Source organism: Felis catus, chromosome A3 (genome assembly GCF_018350175.1).
Source record: "Felis catus isolate Fca126 chromosome A3, F.catus_Fca126_mat1.0, whole genome shotgun sequence".
Taxonomy (NCBI): domain Eukaryota; kingdom Metazoa; phylum Chordata; class Mammalia; order Carnivora; family Felidae; genus Felis; species Felis catus.
Window position 1 is genome coordinate 124,271,801 of NC_058370.1, and position 22,300 is coordinate 124,294,100.

The 22,300-nt window shown below is 37.7% G+C and overlaps 1 protein-coding gene across 2 annotated transcripts in view; it reads left to right on the forward strand.

Moving 5' to 3' along the window:
• Window positions 1-22,300, forward strand: part of LDAH (lipid droplet associated hydrolase) — a 111,919-nt gene that overhangs the window by 74,136 nt on the left and 15,483 nt on the right. For both annotated transcript variants that reach the window (XM_023252072.2, XM_023252073.2), the window contains exons 5-6: window positions 2,984-3,218; window positions 18,358-18,440. In XM_023252072.2, the coding sequence (XP_023107840.1) occupies window positions 2,984-3,218; window positions 18,358-18,440 (318 nt within the window). The remainder of the gene's footprint in view (window positions 1-2,983; window positions 3,219-18,357; window positions 18,441-22,300) is intronic.

Consider the following 22,300-nt stretch of genomic DNA (forward strand, 5'->3'; position numbering starts at 1 on the left):
ATAAAAGACTTAAATTCAACTGCATCAAACTTAAGAAATTAGGTCCATTGAGAAAAAAATAAGAGATGAACAGGCAAGCCAAGGACTGCAACGTGACAAAGGACTAGAATGTAGAATTAAAAAACAAAAACAAAACACACGCAAAAAAACCTACAAATCAAGAAGAGAAAATGGCAGGCAGCCTAATAGAAAAGGGTGCAAGAGACTTGAATAAGCACTTCAGGAGATATAGACAATGTCCAGTAAACACACAAAAGCTGTTCAACCTTACTGGTCATCAGAGAAAAAAAGGTCATAGTGAAAATATGTCAGGGTAGTTGAAATTACAAAGTTTGCCAGTACCAAATGTAGTGTGGATTTGTAACAATATGAACTCTCATGTCTGTTGGCATGAAAATCATTTGGAATCATCTACTAAAGCTGAACTTATGCATACCATATGACATAGAAGTTGTACTTTGTCATCAACAGAAATACATACATACATGCACCAAAAGACACATATAAAAATGTTCCTAGCAGCATGTTTGTAATACCTCTGCACTGAAAACAACCCAGATATCTATCAGATAAAATAAATAGCAATATGTTCATGCAATGGAAAACTATATAGCAAAGCTAATAAGCTATTGCTGCATATATCAACATGAATGAATCTTACAGTGTTGAGAGAAGTAAAACACAAAAACATACTACATGATTGTATTTATGTAAAGTTCATTAGCACACAAAATTAAACTCTAGTGTTAAGAAATGTGTATTAGTCTGCTCAAACTGCCATAAGAAAATACTGTAGACTAGGTGGCTTCAACAACTGACATTTATTTTCTCACAGTTCTGCTGGCTGGAAATCCAAGATCAGCCTGCCAGCGCGGACAGTTTCCGGTGAGACGTCCTGGCCGGTAGATAGCCACCTTCTCCTTGTGTGTTCAGCAGACCTCTTCTTTGAGTGTGCCTGGGCAGAGAAAATGAGCTCTCTGGTCAGTCTCCTTATAAGGATACTAATCCTATCTATCAGAGCCGCACCCTGTGCCCTCATTTAACCTTAATTACCTATCTCTACATATAATCACAGTGGGAGTTAGGGCTTCAACTTACGAATTTGGGAGAGACACTTCAGTCTATAACAGGACAATAAGTATTAATGTAAAGCAAAATAAGGAAGTGATTATAGTATTAAGGAATGATAAGTATTTATATAGAGCAAAGTAAGGAAGTCAGGATAGAAATAACCTAAGATGTGAGGAGAGGTGGGAGTTGAGATTAGCAGATGCCATGCTGTCAGTGTTTTGCTTCTGGAGCCACATAGCTGTTCATTTTATACATTATTTATTAAATTGCATATTCATATTTTATATGCTTTATGTATCTTATATTTAGCTTAAACTTTTTTTTAAAAAAAGTAAAACCATTGTGTCCATTCTCGTTTCCTGTTCTACACTCTGTTAACACTGGTGATCTATTTCATTTATATTACCGTATTGTTAATAGGGACTGTGCTTAACTATTTGCCTTTTCTGATCCCCCATAGAAATTATTTTCATTAATTTTTAAAATATTGGTATAGTACGTAATGGTAAATGTAAAATGTTTTAGCAATGCTCCTTTCTTGTGGAGTATTATTAAAATATATTTCCTGACATCCTGATGAATTCAGTTGAATTATATTTTTGTCCTTAAACATTCTCCTGTGTATGTAGAGATTTCTAGCTTTGCTTGTTTCTAGCCTGCACTTTATTAAGGTTAAATCATTTGTTAGAAATGTATCTGGTCCTGTTAAAGATTGTCTTTTATCGGTAACAGTAAGGAATAGAGGAGTGTTTCAAAAAGTGAACTATCCCCAAATATAATCAGTAAAAGAAATGCTGACTACACACATAATTTTTTTTAAGTTTACTTATTTTGGGGTGGCTGGGTGTCTCAGTTGACTGAGTGTCCTAACTTCAGCTCAGGTCATGATCTCACTGTTTGTGGGTTCGGGCGCCATGTCGGACTCTGTGCTGACAGACGTGGAGCCTGAAGCCTGCTTCAGATCCTATGTCTCCCTCTCTCTCTCTCTGCCCCTCCCCTGCTCATGCTCTTGCTCTCAAAAATAAATAAATATTAAAAAAATAATAAAGTGTATTTATTTATTTATTTTGAGAGAGTGAGCAGGAGAGGGGCAGAAAGAGGGAGGGAGGGAGGGAGAGAGAGAGAGAGAGAGAGAGAGAGAGAGAATCCCAAGCATGCTCCACACTGTTAGCTCAGAGGCTAATGCAGGGCTCAAACTCATGAACCATGAGATCACAACTTGAGCCAAAGTCAGATGCTTAACCCACTGAGCCACCCAGGTGCCCTTAGAAACAGAGTTCTTTAGGGGCACCTGGATGTCTCAGTCGGTTAAGCATCCAACTCCAACTCAGGTCACGATCTCATGGTTTGTGAGTCCAAACCCCACGTCGGGCTCTGTGCTGACAGCTCGGAGCCTGGAGCCTGCTTCGGATTCTGTGTCTCCCTCTCTGCTCCTCCCCCATTCGCACATTCTCTCTCTCTCTCTCTCTCTCTCTCTCTCTCTCTCTCTCTCTCTCAAAAATAAAAAAACATTAAAAAAATTTTAAAAATACAAGAAACAGAGTTCATTATGTAGCTCTACTTTCTTCTGTTATCACTAGTCAGTCAAGGTGGTATAACATGGTATATGAATTCCTAATTTCGGCAATCCTTCAAAGGGATTGTGAATTGCTGTCACAATCAGGAAGTTATCTAGGAATCTGATTTGCTCCTCACCCTGAAAATTAACCCCAATAACTCAAGGGACATCCTTCTATGCTCCCCAGATTGTTTGTGCACTGAGAAGACAGCATATGGTGATTCTTCTCATTTAGAACAGATCTTCAGTCATATTCTGAAACCCAGTCATTTGTCAGTACTATACAAAAGAAACAGTAAAACAGTGGGTTATCCCTTAAGAAACTTCTCACCAAAGTATGTTTTTTTATTGTAGATAATTCGCTGCTTTCTGCTTTTTCCAACAATCGAGCGACTATCTGAGACACCAAACGGCAGGATCGCCACTCCACTTCTGTGCTGGCTTCGATATGCTCTCTATGTTTTTGGCTACCTTTTACTTAAACCATGGCCTGAGAAAATCAGGTCCCTGATAACAAGAATTGGCCTTCAAATGATGAACGTGCAGTACGAATTTTCGGTCCTGAATATATTGGAACCATTCTGCATTGGTAAGCACATTTTAAAAGGTTTATGTTTATTCTTGTATCAGAAAGTAGTAAGAGAACAACCTCAGACAGTCCATGAATATCGAGCCCCAAAGCTTAAAACCAGACATAAAATAAAAATAGAAATAGAAGCTTTAATTTTAATTTCATCAAGCTTTAATTGTAAACCTTACCCTTCTGATTCTCCCCTCTTGCTGCCAGATGGTGGGAAGGAATATTTGCATGTGCCCTGTTAGTCCAGTGTGAGAAATTAACAGAAACAAGCCAAGGAAACCAGGCCAGATAGTCCCATAGAGGGAACAGGCTATGCTTTTATTTTCCTCTTTAAATGTTTTTGGAGGAGTTTAAATGATAAAAGTAATAAATAATAGTCATGGTAATACAACACTGGGTATTGTGCTGAGTATATTTTCTGAATGTGCCAGGGAACATTTGCTACTTTATCTTTTGCCTTCAACCTTTGTTTTTAAATGTAATCTACCTTTGTAGGTTAATACTAATTCATAGAATGCTTATAAATTATTTTCATAATAAAATAATCCTTTTTAATCTATACCTCAAGAGGGTATTGCAGAATTAAATATGATAATATGTGCAATGTGTCTATATAATATTTTATTTATAATAAGCCTCCAACGAATGATGTAACAACATTTTATATACGTGAAATTCTGGCATATATATATAGTTATAACAACAACGAATGATATAACAAATTTTATTTATAATAAGCCTCCAACAATGATATAACAGTTGCAGCAGCAGCAGCTAATGGCACCGTTCTAAGCTTTTATTTGTAGTTCTCAAAACTAATCAGGTTTGGGTATTTTACTGTCCCTGTTTTACAGATGAAGATACTGAGGTACAGAGAAGTTACATGATTGGCACAGTCACACAACTAGTGGGTAGTGTTTAAACTTTGACAGTCTACCACTGTGCTAAGCTTCCTTTTACCATAGTTGCTACTATTGTCTTTCTGCCCCAGTTAATCGTAATGGCAAGACTCCTGAAGAAAGTTTACCGTGTTCACCTGTGTTAAGAGCACCACACAGTCATGTACATAATGAATCCAGGAACAAGTCACAGCCCTGTTGTACAGCTACAGATTGATTATACAAGGTTATTTTTCCAAATATGTAGCAAGAAGCAATCATTACAAATACAAGTTCAATATATTTTCTGTATTTGTATGGATTTTTGTCTGCTCCATACTTTCCCCAATGTCCATTCTTTATTACAGCCTTAGCATAGCAATGGAAGATGAGATAGGAATAAAGGAAGCAAGGATAAGGACAGTTATAAAAATCACCAAAGATTGAAGTTGGAGAAGTCCCTTAAAGAAGGATAAGGTTCAGCCCTTTATCCTTCCCTCATATTATAGAAGAGAAAGAGATGGCCTAAGTGAAAATAGTATTGACTGCAAGTCAGAAACGCTCAATTCTCATCTTGGTTTTGCTTTGGTTTTTCTTACTCATTTTGGTCCAGACTTACTCTGTGACTTCAGTTTAGTCCCCTCCCCTGTCTGGCCCTCAGTCATTGTTCAAAACAAAGGTGAGACTAGATGATCTCTAAAGGAACAGTACACTTTGGAAATTATTTGAAACCAAAGTGAAAGTTACGTGAAATTCTGGCAAACATGTATAAAATTACTCCACATTTACTTCAATAAATCATTTTATTTTTCTTTACAGTTTTTACCCCTTTGGTATTTTTCTTTTTACCCTATAGAGGGAACTATAAAAAGCATTTTCCAGTTAGGGACTCCATTTTTCTCCAAGGAATTCTGCTTCCAGGAGGATGGTATAGATGTACTTTTCCCTGCTTTTCCTAAGTGCTAAAACCCCTGCATGTTAGGGAACACAGCAAACAAAAAATCTTGACAAATAGAAAACAAATAATAAAATGGCATACAAGCTCTAACATACCAATTACATTAAATGTAAATGGAAAAAATACGCCAATTAAAAGACAAAGATTGACAACATGGATTAAAAAGCATTACCTAAGTATATGCTATCTTCAGACAACCCAGTTCAAATATAATTATATATATGTAGATTGAAAGTAAAAGAATGGGCAAAGATACATCATGTAAACAATAATCAAAAGGAATCAGGAATGACTGTATTAATATCAGATAAAGTAGACTTCAGAACAAAAAAAATTACCAGGGACAGAGAGGGACATTGCACAATAATAATAAAAGGTTTAGTCTACCAAGATGACAGAAGGCAGCAATCCTAAACATGTGTGCACCAAACAAGACATCTACAAAATATATGAAGCAAAAACTAATAGAATTGAAAGAAATAATGGACAAATCCACGATTATTGTTGGATACTTAAGCACACCTCTCTCAACAGTTGATAGAACAAGACAGAAAATTAGCAAGGATATAGAAGAATTCAACCACAGTGTTCACCCAGCAGGACTTAATAGACATTTATAGAACACTTCACCCAAAACATGAGTTTCTGATAGGCATTAGGTAGACAGCTACCTGTGCTTTTCTTATACCTCTTTAGAAATATGTTCCAGGGGTGCCTGGGTGGCTCAGTCAGTTAAGCGTCCCACTTGGGCTCAGGTCATGATCTCATGGTTCGTGAGTTTGAGCCCCACATTGGGCTCTGTGCTAACAGCTCAGAACCTGGAGCCTACTTCAGATTCTGTGTCTCTCTCTGCCACTACCCCGCTTGTGTTCTGTCTCTCTGTCTCTCTCTCTTTCTCAAAAATGAATAAACATTAAAAAAAAAATAGAAATATGTTCTAAACTCAAACCAGGACATGGAGTATACAAAAGTTTTATTTGTTTTTCTATATACATTTAGTAACTATGTAACACATATGATATATAGTCAAGTATTTAATGTTTTTAACTAAAAGATAATTAAAGATGTTTTCCAATTTTTCTCTACCAGAGTTATAAGCACCCTTTTAGAGAAGTAGGCTGTATGAGCTGCACTTCAGAGAAAGGAATCTTCCTTTCAGCTATAGTGATTGACCTCCTGCTGCATCTTTCAGTGGCCCCAAGTGCAGGCATTCAGGAACAAGATAGTTTGGACATGACACACTATCCTCCCAGACTCAAGGCAACCAGAACCTTCTAGCCACATTGCTGCCTGGGGAGCCCTGGGATTCCTTTTTCACACAACAACCCCTGTAGAGTTACGCTATGTGCAAATTAGACTCTAAAGCAGACTGAGCCCTCAGCTGCCTTACTTCATCTCTGTTCCAAATAACCAACGTGCAAACAAACTTTTGGAACATAGCTCTCCTATTTCAGACATCCTTCCTTCTCTGATGTTCTGTTCTCTTTGTTCTAGATCAGGCCTTCTGATGTCCATGTAAGCAGTACTTTGGCGGTCTCTTTTTTTCCCCATTACTCACTCAATCTGTGTAACTTTGGGTAAAGGGAAAGCAGGTGAAAATTACTCGTCTTTCTTCTTTGGGTTCTTGGTTCATTGTCTACTTGGGTTTTAGTTAAGTCTCATAGTAGTGATCCTAGGCTGATCCTTAACCAAGCATTTTAATCATGCTAGCCAGTCTCTTCCTACCTATCCCCTTTGGGTCTCCTATCACCCTTGCCTCCTCTTGCAACAAGTACCATAGAAGCTGTTTTGCCTGGGCTTGTCCTGGCAATCCTTTAGGCAATTCCTATTACCTTGCTTACTACAAAAGGAAGAAGGTCCCAGCTGAGAAATACCCATACTAATAAGACCCTGGCTTTTGCAGGTGATTAGTGGACTTCTTCCCAGCTTATATCCCATGAATGGTAAATGTAATCAGTATTCAGACCAGCCACTTGAATCAGCAGCATGATTTTTAGGTTACACAAAGAGAGACAAAGGAAGACCAGCTCCAAGATCATTCTCAGGGTCTGTGCAATCTGTGACATCCTCTGTAGACCTGTTTCTCTGGCTTTCCTGTCATCCAAAGAGTGACCTTGAACATGCCAGCTTGACTTTTAGGAGGGCTTGGAGTGTTTGCACATTATGTAATGTCTGTGCTTTAGTAGAAATCTTACAGAAACAAACAGAGGAAGTTTGCTAGTCCAAGTAGTGGATAATAAATCCTGCCCTATCTAGATAGAAACTGATTTTCTGTATCCTTTAGTTTATACACACATTTTTTTGTTGTAGTAAGGTCTGAAAAATTCAAGGAACCAAAATATTCAAGTATTTCAAATGCTGTTGCCCTTTTGGCCAAGACGGCCCTCCCTGCAGGCTGAGATTCTGTGTTATTAGCCTCCTTCACCAAACTGAGTGAGTAAAACCACTTCCTATCCATCATTCAAAGAGTAGCCCTAATTCAATTACCATACTTATAAACTTTACCACAGTGTCCATCAGATGAATTTACATAATTAAATTGTCTTAAGTGTTGTTTTCAAAGAAAATATATGAGGTTTTTTACTTTAATTCTGGAATGTTTGCTACTACATATTTTCTTTACAATAGATGTTCTTCTATTTCATTAGACATAGGCTTTTCACTGAGACAGCTAAATTGGATTTCCTGATCAAAGCTGAAAGCAACTATATTTTAGGTTAGCAGTATCACAGGTCAAGATAATTAACTTTAAAAAATATTCTGGGGTCTTTTCATTAGGCCAAATGGATGTTTTAATTCCTCTCAGTTACCTAACTAGAAAAACAGTGCAGAGACAAAGGTCATTCCTAGTAGGTTATGTTATTTTGTTGCATACATTCTTGTAAAAATCAAAACAAAAAACAAACAAACAAAAAACTTTCATTATCTTTCCTTTACTTGATCTATATGGAAATAGCTTTTTAAAACATGTACAATGATATGAAATGAACTCTTCAACAAACTGAAACATAAGCTTTATTACGGAATCAAATTTCTTCTCAAAATATTTTTAATCCAATCTCAGAATAATTTTTTGAGTAAGACAAAATCAGACTCCTTTGTTACCTCTCCTCTCATTTATGTGTGTAGCTTAGAAAAATCTATTTATAGAAGGCACCTATAGCTTTACTAATTAATGGAAGTTTAGCCTAAAATGCAGCATGAAGGAGAAGTTGTGTGTGTGTGTGTGTGTGTGTGTGTGTGTGTGTGTGTGTGTGTAGTCAGTATTAAGATTTAGGACAAAAGTTGATTGGATACAACACTAGAATATCATCTCTGGTTTAGAATTAAATCATTCAATGAAGGTTTTACTATGTTTTTCTAAATAAACGTATATATATAATCTGCCACTCTAAAAAGCTGTATTATTTTTTCTAAAAAAATACCTGCAGTTGTGGTTTTCACTTTGGTGAACTTAGTGTCACAGAAATAAGATGATCTGTTTGCAGACTAAATGGATAGTTATAATCATCAGTATAATGGCAACACCAAATGAACTGAGGCATTTTGTGGAGCCCTACTAGTGGCCCTGGGCCACCTGCCACCACAACAGCAGGACAAATTGGCTTCCAGTGCCCAAGCTCTACTTCAGACAACTATGTATGCATCTCCCCCAAACTTCCTGTTGTATCATTAATTGTGGGTTTACTTACCTCTGCATTGTCCCCCACTGCTGAGACCAGTGCTTTATGAGGCCTAATTTTCGGCCAGTCTCAGCAGAAGCTCTTAGACTGTCCCCGCGCCTGGAGTGATTTGTCCCAGTCTTATACCACTACCTCCCCGCCGGGCTCACCGGTGTCAGTGTGCTTCTGCCTCCACTTCTGGCCTCCATTGTGGCCAGACATCACCTCTTGCACCGCTTCAAGGAAAGCAGCAGGTTTTTCCTCTCACCCCCATCCCCCCCCAAAAAACCAACACCAGCTCAGTCCCTTCCCATTTCATTTAACAACCCTCGCTGACACCTGCCATGAACCAAATACTCTGATAAGCACTGGAAAGAGTAATAAATGAAATATAGCTCCTGCCTTTAAGTTAACTTCCAGCATGGAAGAATTTTAATACATCACCATTAGGGCTGTCATGAGAATAACCACAGGACATGAGTAGTACCAATAAAGGAGAAATCAGTTCTACCTAAGTAAGGAAGGGAAGAGAAGACAAATGAATTCGGACATGAAGATGAGTTGGGATTTTTCCAGAAAGATGAAAAATCACATCAGTACAGGTAACTGAGGTCAGCAGGAGGCAGTGTTCTGTCGTATATTACGTGTACTTGGAAGCGCTTAGTGACGCTTAGTCTGGCCTGTGAGATGCAAGTCCCACTGGTTCCTCCAGCGCCGGCCCCCACTCCTTTTGTTCCATTAGCCACTCTCCTGCAACGTGAAGGCCTGTAGTGACACTTGAACACTAAGCAGGTTCAGAAGATATGGTAGCAAATAAAATAGAGTATCGGACTCCTTGGCGAGTTTTTTTACACCTGTATTTGGATTTGTAATGGAAAAAAAATAAACAACTCACACTCTCCGAAATCATTCTCTTTCCTTCATGTTTTTGTTTCCATTACTCCTACTTCTGGATATTTCCTTCACTGTGGTGCTTGAAACTCTGAATTCTGCTGGGTTTCCAGGAATGCTGTTGACAGTCATTGCCAAGAGAAATGTGTTTTCCCCTTAGGAAATTACATGTCCATTTGGTATTATTATTTCTGACCACTGTGTTGTGTTATGAGCATTTCTGAGGAATGAAAAAAAAATGGCTTCCTTGGAGCAATTACAGGAAAGGAAGCTGGTATGTTACTTTCTTAAAAAATTAAAAAAAAAAAGTATACTTAGATGAGAAATTATCAGGAGAAAAAATGGAAAAAAAGGTAGGGTGAGATACATTCCCTGATAAAAACTTTACTTTTAGAAATATAAAATTCCTTACCAAGTTATTCAGATTTTTAAGTTGTTTCTAATTGAGGAATGACACTACAGAAAAGTGATTAAAACATAAATGTTTTTACCTCCCATGAATTATCCCAAAGCAAACTCCCATGTAACTCCCACTCATCTCAAGAGTCACCATTGCCTGGATCTCAGAAACCTCCCTAATGGCCCTGCACATCCAGAAACCCACTTCAGAGCTCATTCAGGTTGTTGGCAAAGTCTGGTTTGTGTGGCTTTATGACTGAGGTCCCCATTCTCTTGCTCACTGTGAGCCAGGGTCCCTCTCAGCTCCTAGAGGTCACTTTCCATTCCTGTCTACATGCTCCATCTTCAAACCAGCAATGGTACCTCTAATCCTTTTAGCACTTTGAATCTCTAACTTCCTCTTCTCCCACCAGCCAGAGAAAAACTCAGATTTTGAAGGACTTATGTGATTAGGTTGGGCCCACCAGGATAATCACCCTTAAAGTCATCTCTGCTCTATAACGTAACCCAGTCATGGGGGTAATATGTCATCAGATTTACAGGTTCCACCCACACTCAAAAGGGAGTGGATTCCGGGAGGGCAAGGATTATTTGTTTCAATTTAGAATTCTGCCTGCCACAGACCACCTATTTTCTGCTGCTCTTCAATGCTATCTCTGTCAGAAATCCAGTATCCACATATGTGTAGGATATATGGAAGAGTTTATGTAGAATCAACATTATTTCTTCCTTAAATATTTGATGGAGTGGACTAATGAAGTCCTCGTGCCCTGGGGTTTTCTTTGTGAAAAGGCTTTAAATTACAAATTTAATTTCTATGATGTAAGACTTTTCAGGTTATCTGTTTTCAAGTAAGCTTAAAACTTTTGTCTTTGTTGTAGATTTTGTACGTTTTTATCTAAGTTGTTGAATTTCTTTTTTTTTTTCAACATTTATTTATTTTGGGGACAGAGAGAGAGACAGAGCATGAACGGGGTAGGGGCAGAGAGAGAGGGAGACACAGAATCAGAAACAGGCTCCAGGCTCTGAGCCATCAGCCCAGAGCCCGACGCAGGGCTCGAACTCACGGACCGCGAGATCGTGACCTGGCTGAAGTCAGACGCTTAACCGACTGCGCCACCCAGGCGCCCCATCTAAGTTGTTGAATTTCTTAGCATAAAGTTGTTCACAGAATTACCTTGATTATCTTTTTTGGCATCTGTAAAATCTATAGGATGTCACTTTTCTTTCCTGATATTTAGTAATGTTTTATGTCTCATGTCTTCCCACATGTTGTTTTTTCCTGATCAGTCTGGCTCAAGGTTCATCAGTTTTACTGAACTTATTCTTGGTGTCATTTATTTTCCCAACTGTTTTTCTGGCTTCTATTTAATTAATTTCTGCTGTGAACATTCTTATTTATCCTGCCTACTTCGAAGTTAATTTTCTTTTTCTGGTTTCTTACAGTGGAACAGAGGTCATTTATTTGAGATCTTTTTCCATTTATAAACTGGGTTTTTGGTGCTTTACAAACTTCTCTCTAAATACTGCTGGGGTCATGTCACACAAATTTTGATATGTTGTGTTTTTCTTTTTATTCACTTCACAATGCTCTTTTATTTCCCTTTAGATTTCTTCTTTGACCCAGGGGTTATTTAGAAATGTGTTACTTCATTTCTAGATATTTGGAGATTTTCCAGATATCTTTCTGTTACTGATTTCTAATTTGGTTCCATTATGGCCAGAGAGTGTATTTTGTATGATTTTGTTTTAACGGACTGATACATGTTTTATGGACCAGGATATGACTTAACTAGGGAAATGCTCTATGGATACTTAAAAAGAATGTATATTCTGTTCTCATTGGGTAGACTGTTCTATAGATGTCACTTTGGTCAGGTTGATTGATGGTGTCCTTTTCTGTATCTTTACTGATTTTCCTCTCTAACTGTTCTGTCAGTTATTAGAAGATATCAGGGTGCCTGGGTGGCCCAGTCAGTTAAGCATCCGACTCTCAGTTTCAGCTCAAGTCATGGTCTCAAAGTTTGTAAGTTAGAGCCCTCCATCAGCCTCCACACTGACAGTGTGGAGCCTATTTGGGATTCTCTCCCTCTCCCTCTCTCTCTGCCCCTCCCTGCTCATGCTCGCTCTCTCTCTCTCGCTCTCTCTCTCAAAATAAATAAACTTAAAAAAATTAATTATTAGAAGATGAATATTGAAATCTCTGGCTATATTTGTGGATTTGTCAGTCCCTTTTTGTATTTCTGTTAGTTTTTACTTCACGTACTTGAAGTTCAAACATACCAGGTGCATAAACATTTAGGACTTTTATTTATTCCTGATGAATTGACACTTTATCACTACAGAATCACCCTCTTTATCTCTGGTAGTATTATTGGCTCTGAAATCCATTTTGTCTGATATTAATATAGTCATTCTACTTTTCTGTTGACTAATGTTAGCATGATTTATTTCTGTTTTTTAACTTTTAGCTTATTTATGTCTTTATATTAAGATCCATTTCTTACAGGCAGCAAATAGTTAAATCTTGGTTTCTTACCTACTTTGCCTTTTGATTTGAATGTCGAGACAATTTGTATCTAATGTAGTTATGAATAGAGCTGGGCTTAAATCTGTAATCTTGATATATATTTTCTATTTGTCTCCTATGTTCTTTGTTCCAATTTTGCTTTTTTCTACCTTCCTATGAATTAATTGGATATTTTATGCTTTCATTTTATCTCCTGCATTGGCTTATTAGTCATTCTTTGTTTTGCTGTTTCAGTGGTTGCTTTAGGATTTACAATGAACATTTTTAACTTTTATAGTCTTCAAATGACTTACCACTTGAAGTATACCGTAAGAAACTTAACAACAGTAAGCCTTTTCTCCCTCCTAGCATTTGTGATATTGTTGTCATATATTTTACTTCTTTGATATGGTATTACTATTTTCTCTTTAAACAGTCAGTTGTCTTATAAAGAGATATAAATAAAAATTGTATTTTAAATTTACCCACATAATAACTATTTCTCTTTTTTTTAAGGAGAGAGAGAATCCCAAGCAGGCTTTGCATCTCCAGCACAGAGCCTGACACGGGGTTTGAACTCATGAACCCTGAGATCATGATCTGAGCCAAAATCAAGAGTCAGACGCTTAACCAACTGAGCCACCCAGGCACCCCATCTAATGTCCTTGTGTAGATACAGTCTCCATCAGATATCATCTTTTTGCTTCAAGTATTTCTCATAACATTTCTTTTACTTCCACTGGTAGTTAATTCTTTCAGTTTTTGTATGTCTGAAAGCTATTTTCACTAACTATAAAATTCTAGATTGGCAGGCTTTTTTTTCTTTCATTACTTTAAAAGTGTTCCTCCACTGTCTCCTAGTTACATCATTTCAAGAAGAAATCTGCTGTCATTTTAAGTTTTGGTTCCTCTGTAAGTAAGATGGTTGACCCTTAAACAATGTGGAGAATAGGTGCGCCAGCCCCCCATGCAGTCAAAAATCTGTGTATAACTTTTGACTCCCCAAACACTTAACTATTAATAGCCTGTTGAGCAGAAGCCTTACAGATAACATAAACAGTTAACACATATTTTGTGTATTATATGTATTATATACTCTATTCTTACAATAAAGTAAGAGAAAAAAATCCTAAGGAAGAGAAAATATATTTACAGTACAGTCCTGTATTTATCAAAAAGAATCCATGTTTAAGTGGACCCACACAATTCAAACCCATGTTGATGAAGGATCAACTGTGTATCATTTTTCTCTACTTTTAAGATTTTCTCTTTATACTAGTTTGAAGCAATTCCTTAGGTACTTTAATATAGTTCTCTTCATGGTTCCTATGCTTTGGAATTCTTTGAGCTTCTTGGATTTGTAGGTTTATGGTTTTAATATTTTAATATTTTTTCAGATATTTTTTTCTGTGCTTCCCTCCTTCAAAGACTCCAATCACATGGTATATGATGCCACTCTGAAGTTCACTTGTGGTTCACTGATGTTCTGTTCTTGCCCCTGTCCCCCTCTCCCCCACTTTCTTTCTCTGTGTGTTTCCCTTTGGATAGTTTCTATTGCTGTCTTCAGTTCACTAATTTTTTTTTTAATGATGTCTGCTCTGCTATTATCCCATCTAGTGTATTTTTCATCTCTAGAAGTTTGATATGAGTCTTTCTTATATCTTCCATAATTCTATTTAACACGTTCAATATTTCTCACTTCTCAAATATATGGTATATGTCATAGAACTCTCAATATCTGCAAATACCAATTTTTTAAAAATAGGTTAATTTTGATGTAATTAAAATGCCATAAAACTCACTCCTTTAAAGTGCACAATTCAGTGTTGTTTTTTTTTAGTATATTCTCAGAGTAGTGCAACCATGACAATTATGTGACTTTAGAATATTTTCATCACCTCAGAAGAATCCCATGCCCATCACTCACCATTTCCCCCTTACCCCAGTCCCTGACAACCACTAATCTATTTTCTCAATGTATTTCTCAATGTATTTCTCAATGTATAATGGACATTTAATTATAAAAGGAATTATACAATATAATAATATATATATACAATATACAATATACAATATAATACAATATTATATACAATATTATATACAATATATAGTATACAATATATATTGTATATTATATACAATATAATAATATAATGTAATTATATACAATATATATTGTATATTATATACAATATAATAATAGCCTTTTGTGACTTTCTTCTTTGATTTAGCATGATGTGTCCGCGGTTCATTCATGTTGTAGCATGTATTAGTACTTCACTATTGCTCAGTAATATTCCATTGTATGGCAGTATCATATGTTTCTTTTCCATTTCTCATTTGATGGCCATGCACATTGTTTCTACTTTTGGGCTATCATGAACAATGCTGCTATACACATTCCCGCAAAGTTTTGCGTGGACCTCTGTTTTCAGGTCTCTTGGGTTTATTTACACCTACAATTGGAATGGCTAGATAGATGCAGTAACTCCATATTTAACATTCTGAGAAACTGTCCAACTGTTTCCACGGTGCCTGTACCAATTTACAGTGCTACCCACAATGTATGAGGGTTTCAGTTTCTCTGCATCCCTGTCCACACTGACTTTCGTTTGTCTTTTTTCTTGTAGCATCCTGGTAGGTGTGATATGGTATCACATAGTTTTGATTGCATTTCATTGATGGCTAATGATGTTGAGCATCTTTTTACATGCTTATTGGCCATTTGTACATCTTCTTTAGAGTAATGCCTGTTTAAATCCTTTGCCCATTTTTAATCAAGTTTTTGTCTTTTTACTGTTAAATTGTAAGAGTTCTTTATATATTCTGGATACTAGATCCTTATTAGATGTACGGTTTTCTTTCATTCTGTGGGTTATCTTTTCACTTTTCTTGACAGTGTCCTTTAAAGCACAGTGTTAATTTTTATGAAAACCAGTTTATTTGCCCTTTTCTCACTTGTGCTTTTAGTGTCATATCTTAGAACTCATTACCTAATCTGAGATCATAAAGATTTATTCCTATGTTTCCTTGTAAGAGTTTTATACATTTAGTTGTTAAATTTAGGACTGTGATCCATTTTTAATTAATTTTTGTGTATGGTATGAGATAATGGTCCAACTCATTCTTTTGCATTGTGTATATCCAGTTTTCCCAGCACCATTTCTTGAATGTTTACCAATTTTATTATCTTTGTCACTTTTGGGTCAGTTTTTATTAATTTTTTCCTTATCTTGGGTTGTATTTTCCTGCCGTGCATACTTGATAACTTTTTATGGGATGCTTTACATTGTTAATTTTACTTTGTTGGATGCTGGGTATTTTTGTATTTATGTAGATGTTCTTAAGCTTTGCTATGGGACAATTATGTTACTTGGAAATAGTTTGATCCTTTCTGTTCTTGCTTTTAGGCTTTATTAGTTGCTTACAGAACAGCATTTAGTTTAGGGCTAATTTTACCCCTCTACCAAGGCAAAAACCCTTCCAAGTTCTTTAGTTGATACACCTTTTTTTAATGTTTATTTTATTTTTATTTTTGAGAGAGAGAGAGAGAGAGAGAGAGAGAGAGCATAAGCAGGGGAGGGGCAGAGACAGAAGGGACACAGAATCTGAAGCAGGCTCCAAACTCTGAGCTGTCAGCACAGAGCCCAACACAGCCTCACAAACTGTGAGATCATGGCCTGAGCCAAAGTCGGGCACGGAACCGACTGAGCCACCCAGGTGCCCCGATACACCATTAATTACAAGACTTTTCTGCTAGGCTGGTAGGAACAGTAACTACTTCCAGTTTGGACACTGTTCCATCTAAATCCTTTCAAGTGGTTCTTTCCCCAGCTTCTGGTGGTGTCTCACATGATAGTGCCAATCAGTACATGGCTGGAGCTGAAGAGGAACCCTCTGCAGACTCTGGAGCCCCTCCTTCAGTAGCTCTCCCCCCCTCTACTACTCTGCCCTACAAAACCACCACACTGACCTCCCCATACCACCTCTGCCTTGATTGAAAATGTGCCCAGAATTTGTTTTAATCAGTGTGGCAAAATGACAGACATGGAGAACAACTGCCTTTGGAATAAGAGTTTATTACCCACAGCTCCTAAGAGGAGACAGTGTAGAAGGAAGGCATGAGGAAGGTTCAGGGATGCTAAGAGTCACCTTATTGGAAGGAGAGATTATAGACACTGATTAATTCTAGGCCGCAGTAGAAAAAAATACATTTTACAAAATTTTAGGTACAGCTAACCATTCAGTGAATAAAAACAGAATTTATGCGTTCAGACTATTAGTGAAAAGAAATTTTTAAAAGATAGTAAAGGGGTGTCTGGTGGCTCATTCAGAAGAGCATGCAACTCTTGATCTTGAGGTTGTGAGTTCCAGCCCCACACTGGGTGTGGAGATTACTTAAATGAATAAATAAATTTTAAATAGATAAATAGGAAAAGAAAACTCATCATTCACACGAAAGGGTGTGGAAAGAAGAGTTAGAAATCACAAGAAAGTGAAGCATATACAAACCAGGATGACAGGAGTCAGACCAAAGATCTTTTAGATCAATAGATGTGACTATGTTAAGTCCTTTATTTAAGAGATACTTTCAAATTATGTTTTTAAAGAAGCCTATGATTTAAAATTTTTTTTTCAACGTTTATTTATTTTTGGGACAGAGAGAGACAGAGCATGAACGGGGGAGGGGCAGAGAGAGAGGGAGACACAGAATCGGAAACAGGCTCCAGGCTCTGAGCCGTGTCAGCCCAGAGCCTGACGCGGGGCTCGAATTCACGGACCGCGAGATTGTGACCTGGCTGAAGTCGGACGCTTAACCGACTGCGCCACCCAGGCGCCCCAAGAAGCCTATGATTTAAAGAGACATACTTCAAACAAAATGAGAAAAGATTGAAAATAAAGAAAAGGACACATATACCAGGCAGTAATGACAAAAAAAAAAAAAAGCAAAGTGGCAATAATACCAATCAAATGAAAAGGAACACGGCATTGAATGAAAGTTTTCATAGTAGTACAAGAAAGCCGCATAAATTCATGTTGTCTCTTGTTTTCTTCTTTCTCAGGTGTGTGACATCTTGAAAGGGAGATGGTCAGTTTTGCTCATTATGCAGTCAGTACAATGGGACTAACCCTCATTAAAAACGCTTAGCCTTTAAATTGACTTTAAACCCTTTTTTTTTTTTACATTTATTTATTTTTGAGAGACAGAGTGTGAGCAGGGGAGGGGCAGAGAGAGAGAGGAGAGGGAGACACAGAATCCGAAGCAGGCTCCAGGCTCCAAGCTGTCAGAACACAGCCTGACGTGGGGCTCAAACCCACGAACCGTAAGATCATGACCTGAGCTGAAGTCAGACGCTTTACCAACTGAGCCACCCAGGAGCCCCTTGACTTTAAACCCTTTTAGTTGTATCTTTAATTTAAAAAAAAAAAAAAAAAAAAAAAAAAAAAGGTCAGGATAGTTTCACGTTAGTAACTGCATGCAGTTTCCCTGGTATACATGATTTATCTGTGAAAGTCTGTGCTTCTAATCCTTAAATCATAAAAACACACTGATCAGGTGCACTACATGCCATCTACTGAGGTGTCTGATATTAGGCCATAGTACTGCTGTGTGTTGCTATTGAGAAAGGCAGGTGAGAAGAGCAGGTTCTTTTGTGGGACATGCTCTTGCGTCCGAAGGCCATGCACACTGCCTGACTCACACGCCTCTCTTGGCCTAGTGATATCTCACATCAGGAAGTGCTTGCTGAAAGGAAAAGGGGGAACAGGAATTAAATACAGTGGATTTGACATGTGTGTTTGTTCTGCATATTCCAAGTGTTTGACTCTTTTTTTTTTTTTAATATAGCTAATGCTGTCTACCTTGGAGGCCAAGAAATGATGAAAGTGGTGGAGAGAGACAACGAAACCATAAGAGCACATTTATCTAAGGTAATCACTTTAATGCTGCAAAGCAGTAAGTAGATGGGCAGCAAAGTTTACTGAGCATGAAGGGCTAGAACTGGTTAGTCTGTAAGATCTCAAGGGTTTGTAGATTTCATACAGAGTTCTAGTTAAAATATGGCAGTTCTAAAAGTTGTGTAGGAAGGAAGTAAAGCTGACTACATACTTAAATACATACTTAAATATAGTTTACCACCTGTTTTTGTTAGGGTTTGTTTTTTTTTCAGAATCAATGCTTCTCTCTAGGGCCTTATTCTGAGAAGACTCTCAATAATATTTATAGAATAAATGAGTTATATTAACATGTGAGTAAAACACTGGACAAGAACTGACATCACTATGACCTGTTGACTCAGCTTGTCTTTCTTTATTCCCCAGTGCATTAGAGTAGGAGTGTCCAGCTCTTACCCCAAGACCAGATTTCTATACAAGCAGATGCAGAAAGGCCAAGATTGAAATATTTAGTACTTGGGAGTTACTGCTGCAAGTTAGCTAGAGTCTTACACGAACACATTTGGAAGCACCAGACCCTGAAACTGTGAGGGTGCCATGGTTTAGAATATGTCTCAGTACCCTAGAATTTAGGTGGCCCTGGTACTCCCATGGCATCACTTGTCTGTCTGTTCATCCTGAATAGGATAGAGCTGCACTGTCTAAATAGGATAGCCGCCAGCCACATGTGGTTTCTTGTGGCTGGTCTGAAAGGAGATGTGCAATGAGGGTAACATACACATTGGATTTCAGAAACTTAGTACCCAAAAGGGGTACATGTTGAAATGATAATATTTTAGAACACTGAATTAATAAATAAAATAGATTATTAAAAGTAATTTCATCCATTCCTTTATGCTTTTTAGTATAGTTACTAGAAAATTTTAAATTACATTGTGCCTTTATGTTTCTGTTGGGCTGTGCCAACCCAGAGCTTTATAGTCAGTGCTCAACTGTGGCATCTGCTGGGTATAATGCAGCGCCCTTACTGAGTGGCCACAAACAGGGCCCGGGAGCCTACAGTCTACAAGTAAAATTTTAGATACCCCACCCCAGGTTTAGAATGTCTTTATAAGCTTTGAGACTTTGACTTAAACTTGCCACAGTGTTAATTCGTATTTCTAGAACCTCCCAATACACTTATCTTAAAGCATGAAATGTACATATATTCTTTCAAAAGGTATTCTCAGAGTATTGATCTATAGTAGCTTCACTCAGAGAGAAGACTTTTGAAAATCTGTGTTTGTCTTAACGGCCACAGTGGTCATCTTTTTCTAAAATAGCATTTGGCTAGAGACTGAAATTTTGAAGCCAGAAGGAAACCCTCACTAGCTGAATGGAGGAGGTTGGGGCCTCAGAAGGACACTCTCTCCAGGCCTTTCAGCTCTTTCCAGTCATTGAAGGATGTAAAAATTCAAGAAAAACAGTATTTTATTTTTCAGCTAGATTATAAGTGAATTTGTTTCAAAAAAGCATTTAAGTTCTCAAGGCTAGAAGTTCATAAAAACAACTCAATTCCCAGTTAATAATAAGACTGGCAGAAGCTCACTTCCAAAATTCACACTTGCTGAATGACTAGACCCGTCATGTGTCGAAGTCCACCTTACCACCTGTGTAAGCCAGCTGCTGTAAAATACTCATCATTTCGGGATTCTGTTTGTATGTTGTTCTCAGAAAGGGGTCAAAAGAAGGTGCTAACTTATTCCTGTCCTAAGTTAAATCCATATGCAAGTGTAATCATTCCCAGATCGAAGTCTGCTTACGGTAACTGTGGGAGCACTGTAAGTTTCCTGAAACTTTCAGGAGAGAAATACGGGAGTATAATGGTAGATGGCAGGCATTTCAAGGTTAATAGTAACACAGTCACAAGAATAAACTTTTCCAACTACAGAAAACTGTTTTGTTTTGTTTTTAAGATAGCATTAAATGTACTTGTGGAATTTTGGAAAGTAAAGCATTGTTTAGTTTAATGATGCAAAACTACCTTGCAGTTCATTGATTATCATTTGTACTGGCTAAGTTTGATCTCTCCACTAGAATAATATAGTTGCAATTCCTAAGTGAAACGAGGTACAGAGAGACAGGAAGTTTATTGCAACTTTTTTTCTGTAATGTAAAAAGAGGAAACATGCTGTAATTTAATATTGGTAAAAGTTGAATCAACATATGTTTCAGTCTTGCTTGAGAAAATAAGGAAACTTGAAAGGGTACATACTTTTAGGAAGATGGTGGGCAATGCCTCTTGCCTTCCAAACAACCCTGATAAGTAGTTCAGCTTGAAAACCGATTTCCAAGACTAGACATATCCCTTTTTAGATACTCTAGTCAAGGATACCCAGTCCCATTTCAGCCCAAACATGTATGTTCAAAAACTTCATACCTATCCAGGGCTTCCCTTCCAGCCCTTCCAGGGCTACCTTCCAGTGTGAAGACTTTTTGAGCCATATATTTTGTTACAAAGATCTTATAGTGTGTCTCAAATATTCCACTAATTTAAGACAATTCTAAAAAACGCATCTTTGTGCCATCCAGTCAGGAAGCCACAAGAAAGTTAGTCTAAAAATAGTCTCTCTGCTACATCATGTGGATGACTTTTGGATTCTTTCTCATCTTCTAGAAAACTATCATCACCAGGCTTTGGTTCTAAATTCAAATTTTCTACCACTGGATTTCCATTGTCCACATGAAGAGAACTTTTTATCTTCTTGAGGAAACTGGACCTTTTTAACTATGAAAAATCCACCAGGCTGATTGCCTGCCTGCCTGCCTTCCTGCCTGCCTGCCTGCCTGCCTTCCTTCCCTCCCAACCTCCCTCCCAGGTCTAGAGACTTTACATACAGTATCAGACAGTTAGGTTTATTAGCAGTGCTTTAATACTACATAAAATTATGTCCCTTTCCTGAAGCAAATATACCAGACTCATAGTTATTTCCAAAAGACTATACTGTGTCCTTTGGCATCATAGGTTGTGTTCTTTCTTCACCTGACTGAATCCTATCTGCCCTTTAAAGTTCATTTATTTAGGGGCACCTGGGTGGCTCAGGTCAGGATCTCATGATCCGTGAGGATTCATGAGTTCGAGTCTCACGTCCAGCTTCACACTGACAACACAGAGCCTGCTTGGGATTCTGTTTCTCCCCCTCTTCTGCTCAAGCTGCTGTTCTCTCTCAAAATAAATAAACTTTAAAATGCATATATTAAAAAATAAAGTTTATTTATTTATTTTGAGAGAGAGAGGCAAGAAAGAGGGAGAGAGAGAATCCCAAGGAGGTTCCATGCTGTCAGTGTAGAGCCTGACATGAGACTCAGTCCCATGAAACGGGAGATCATGACCTGCCCCAAAATCAAGAGTCAGACACTTAACTGACTGAGCCACCCAGGCACCTCTGGATCTTATCCATCCTTTAAAACCTGGCTCCATTGTCATCTCCAGGAGGCTTTCCCAGCCCCTGGTTTTGGTTAGGTGTCCCTCTCCCAGTTCACCTGGCTCCCTGTGTAAAGTTACAATATTACATTTATCACAGAGTATTCAAATGGTCGGTTTGCCCTTTCCTCCACCTGCAGGTCAGGAACTATGTTTTTCTCATCTTGATATCTCTAAGACTCAGCACAATGTACGATACCTGCTGAGTAATCAACAAATGCGTACTGGATGGATGGATGGATGGATGGATGGATGGGGAAGCCACTAGGGTAGAGAGTCTAAGTCTTCCCTGTGCCATGCGTCTCTTTGGCTCTCTCATGTGTGGACCCCCACGCAAAATAATTTGTCTAAGTACATAAAATAAATACATGAAATTACTACAAAAAAGCAATTATATTGAAGTATATTTATCAAAATAACTTAAAAACAAATT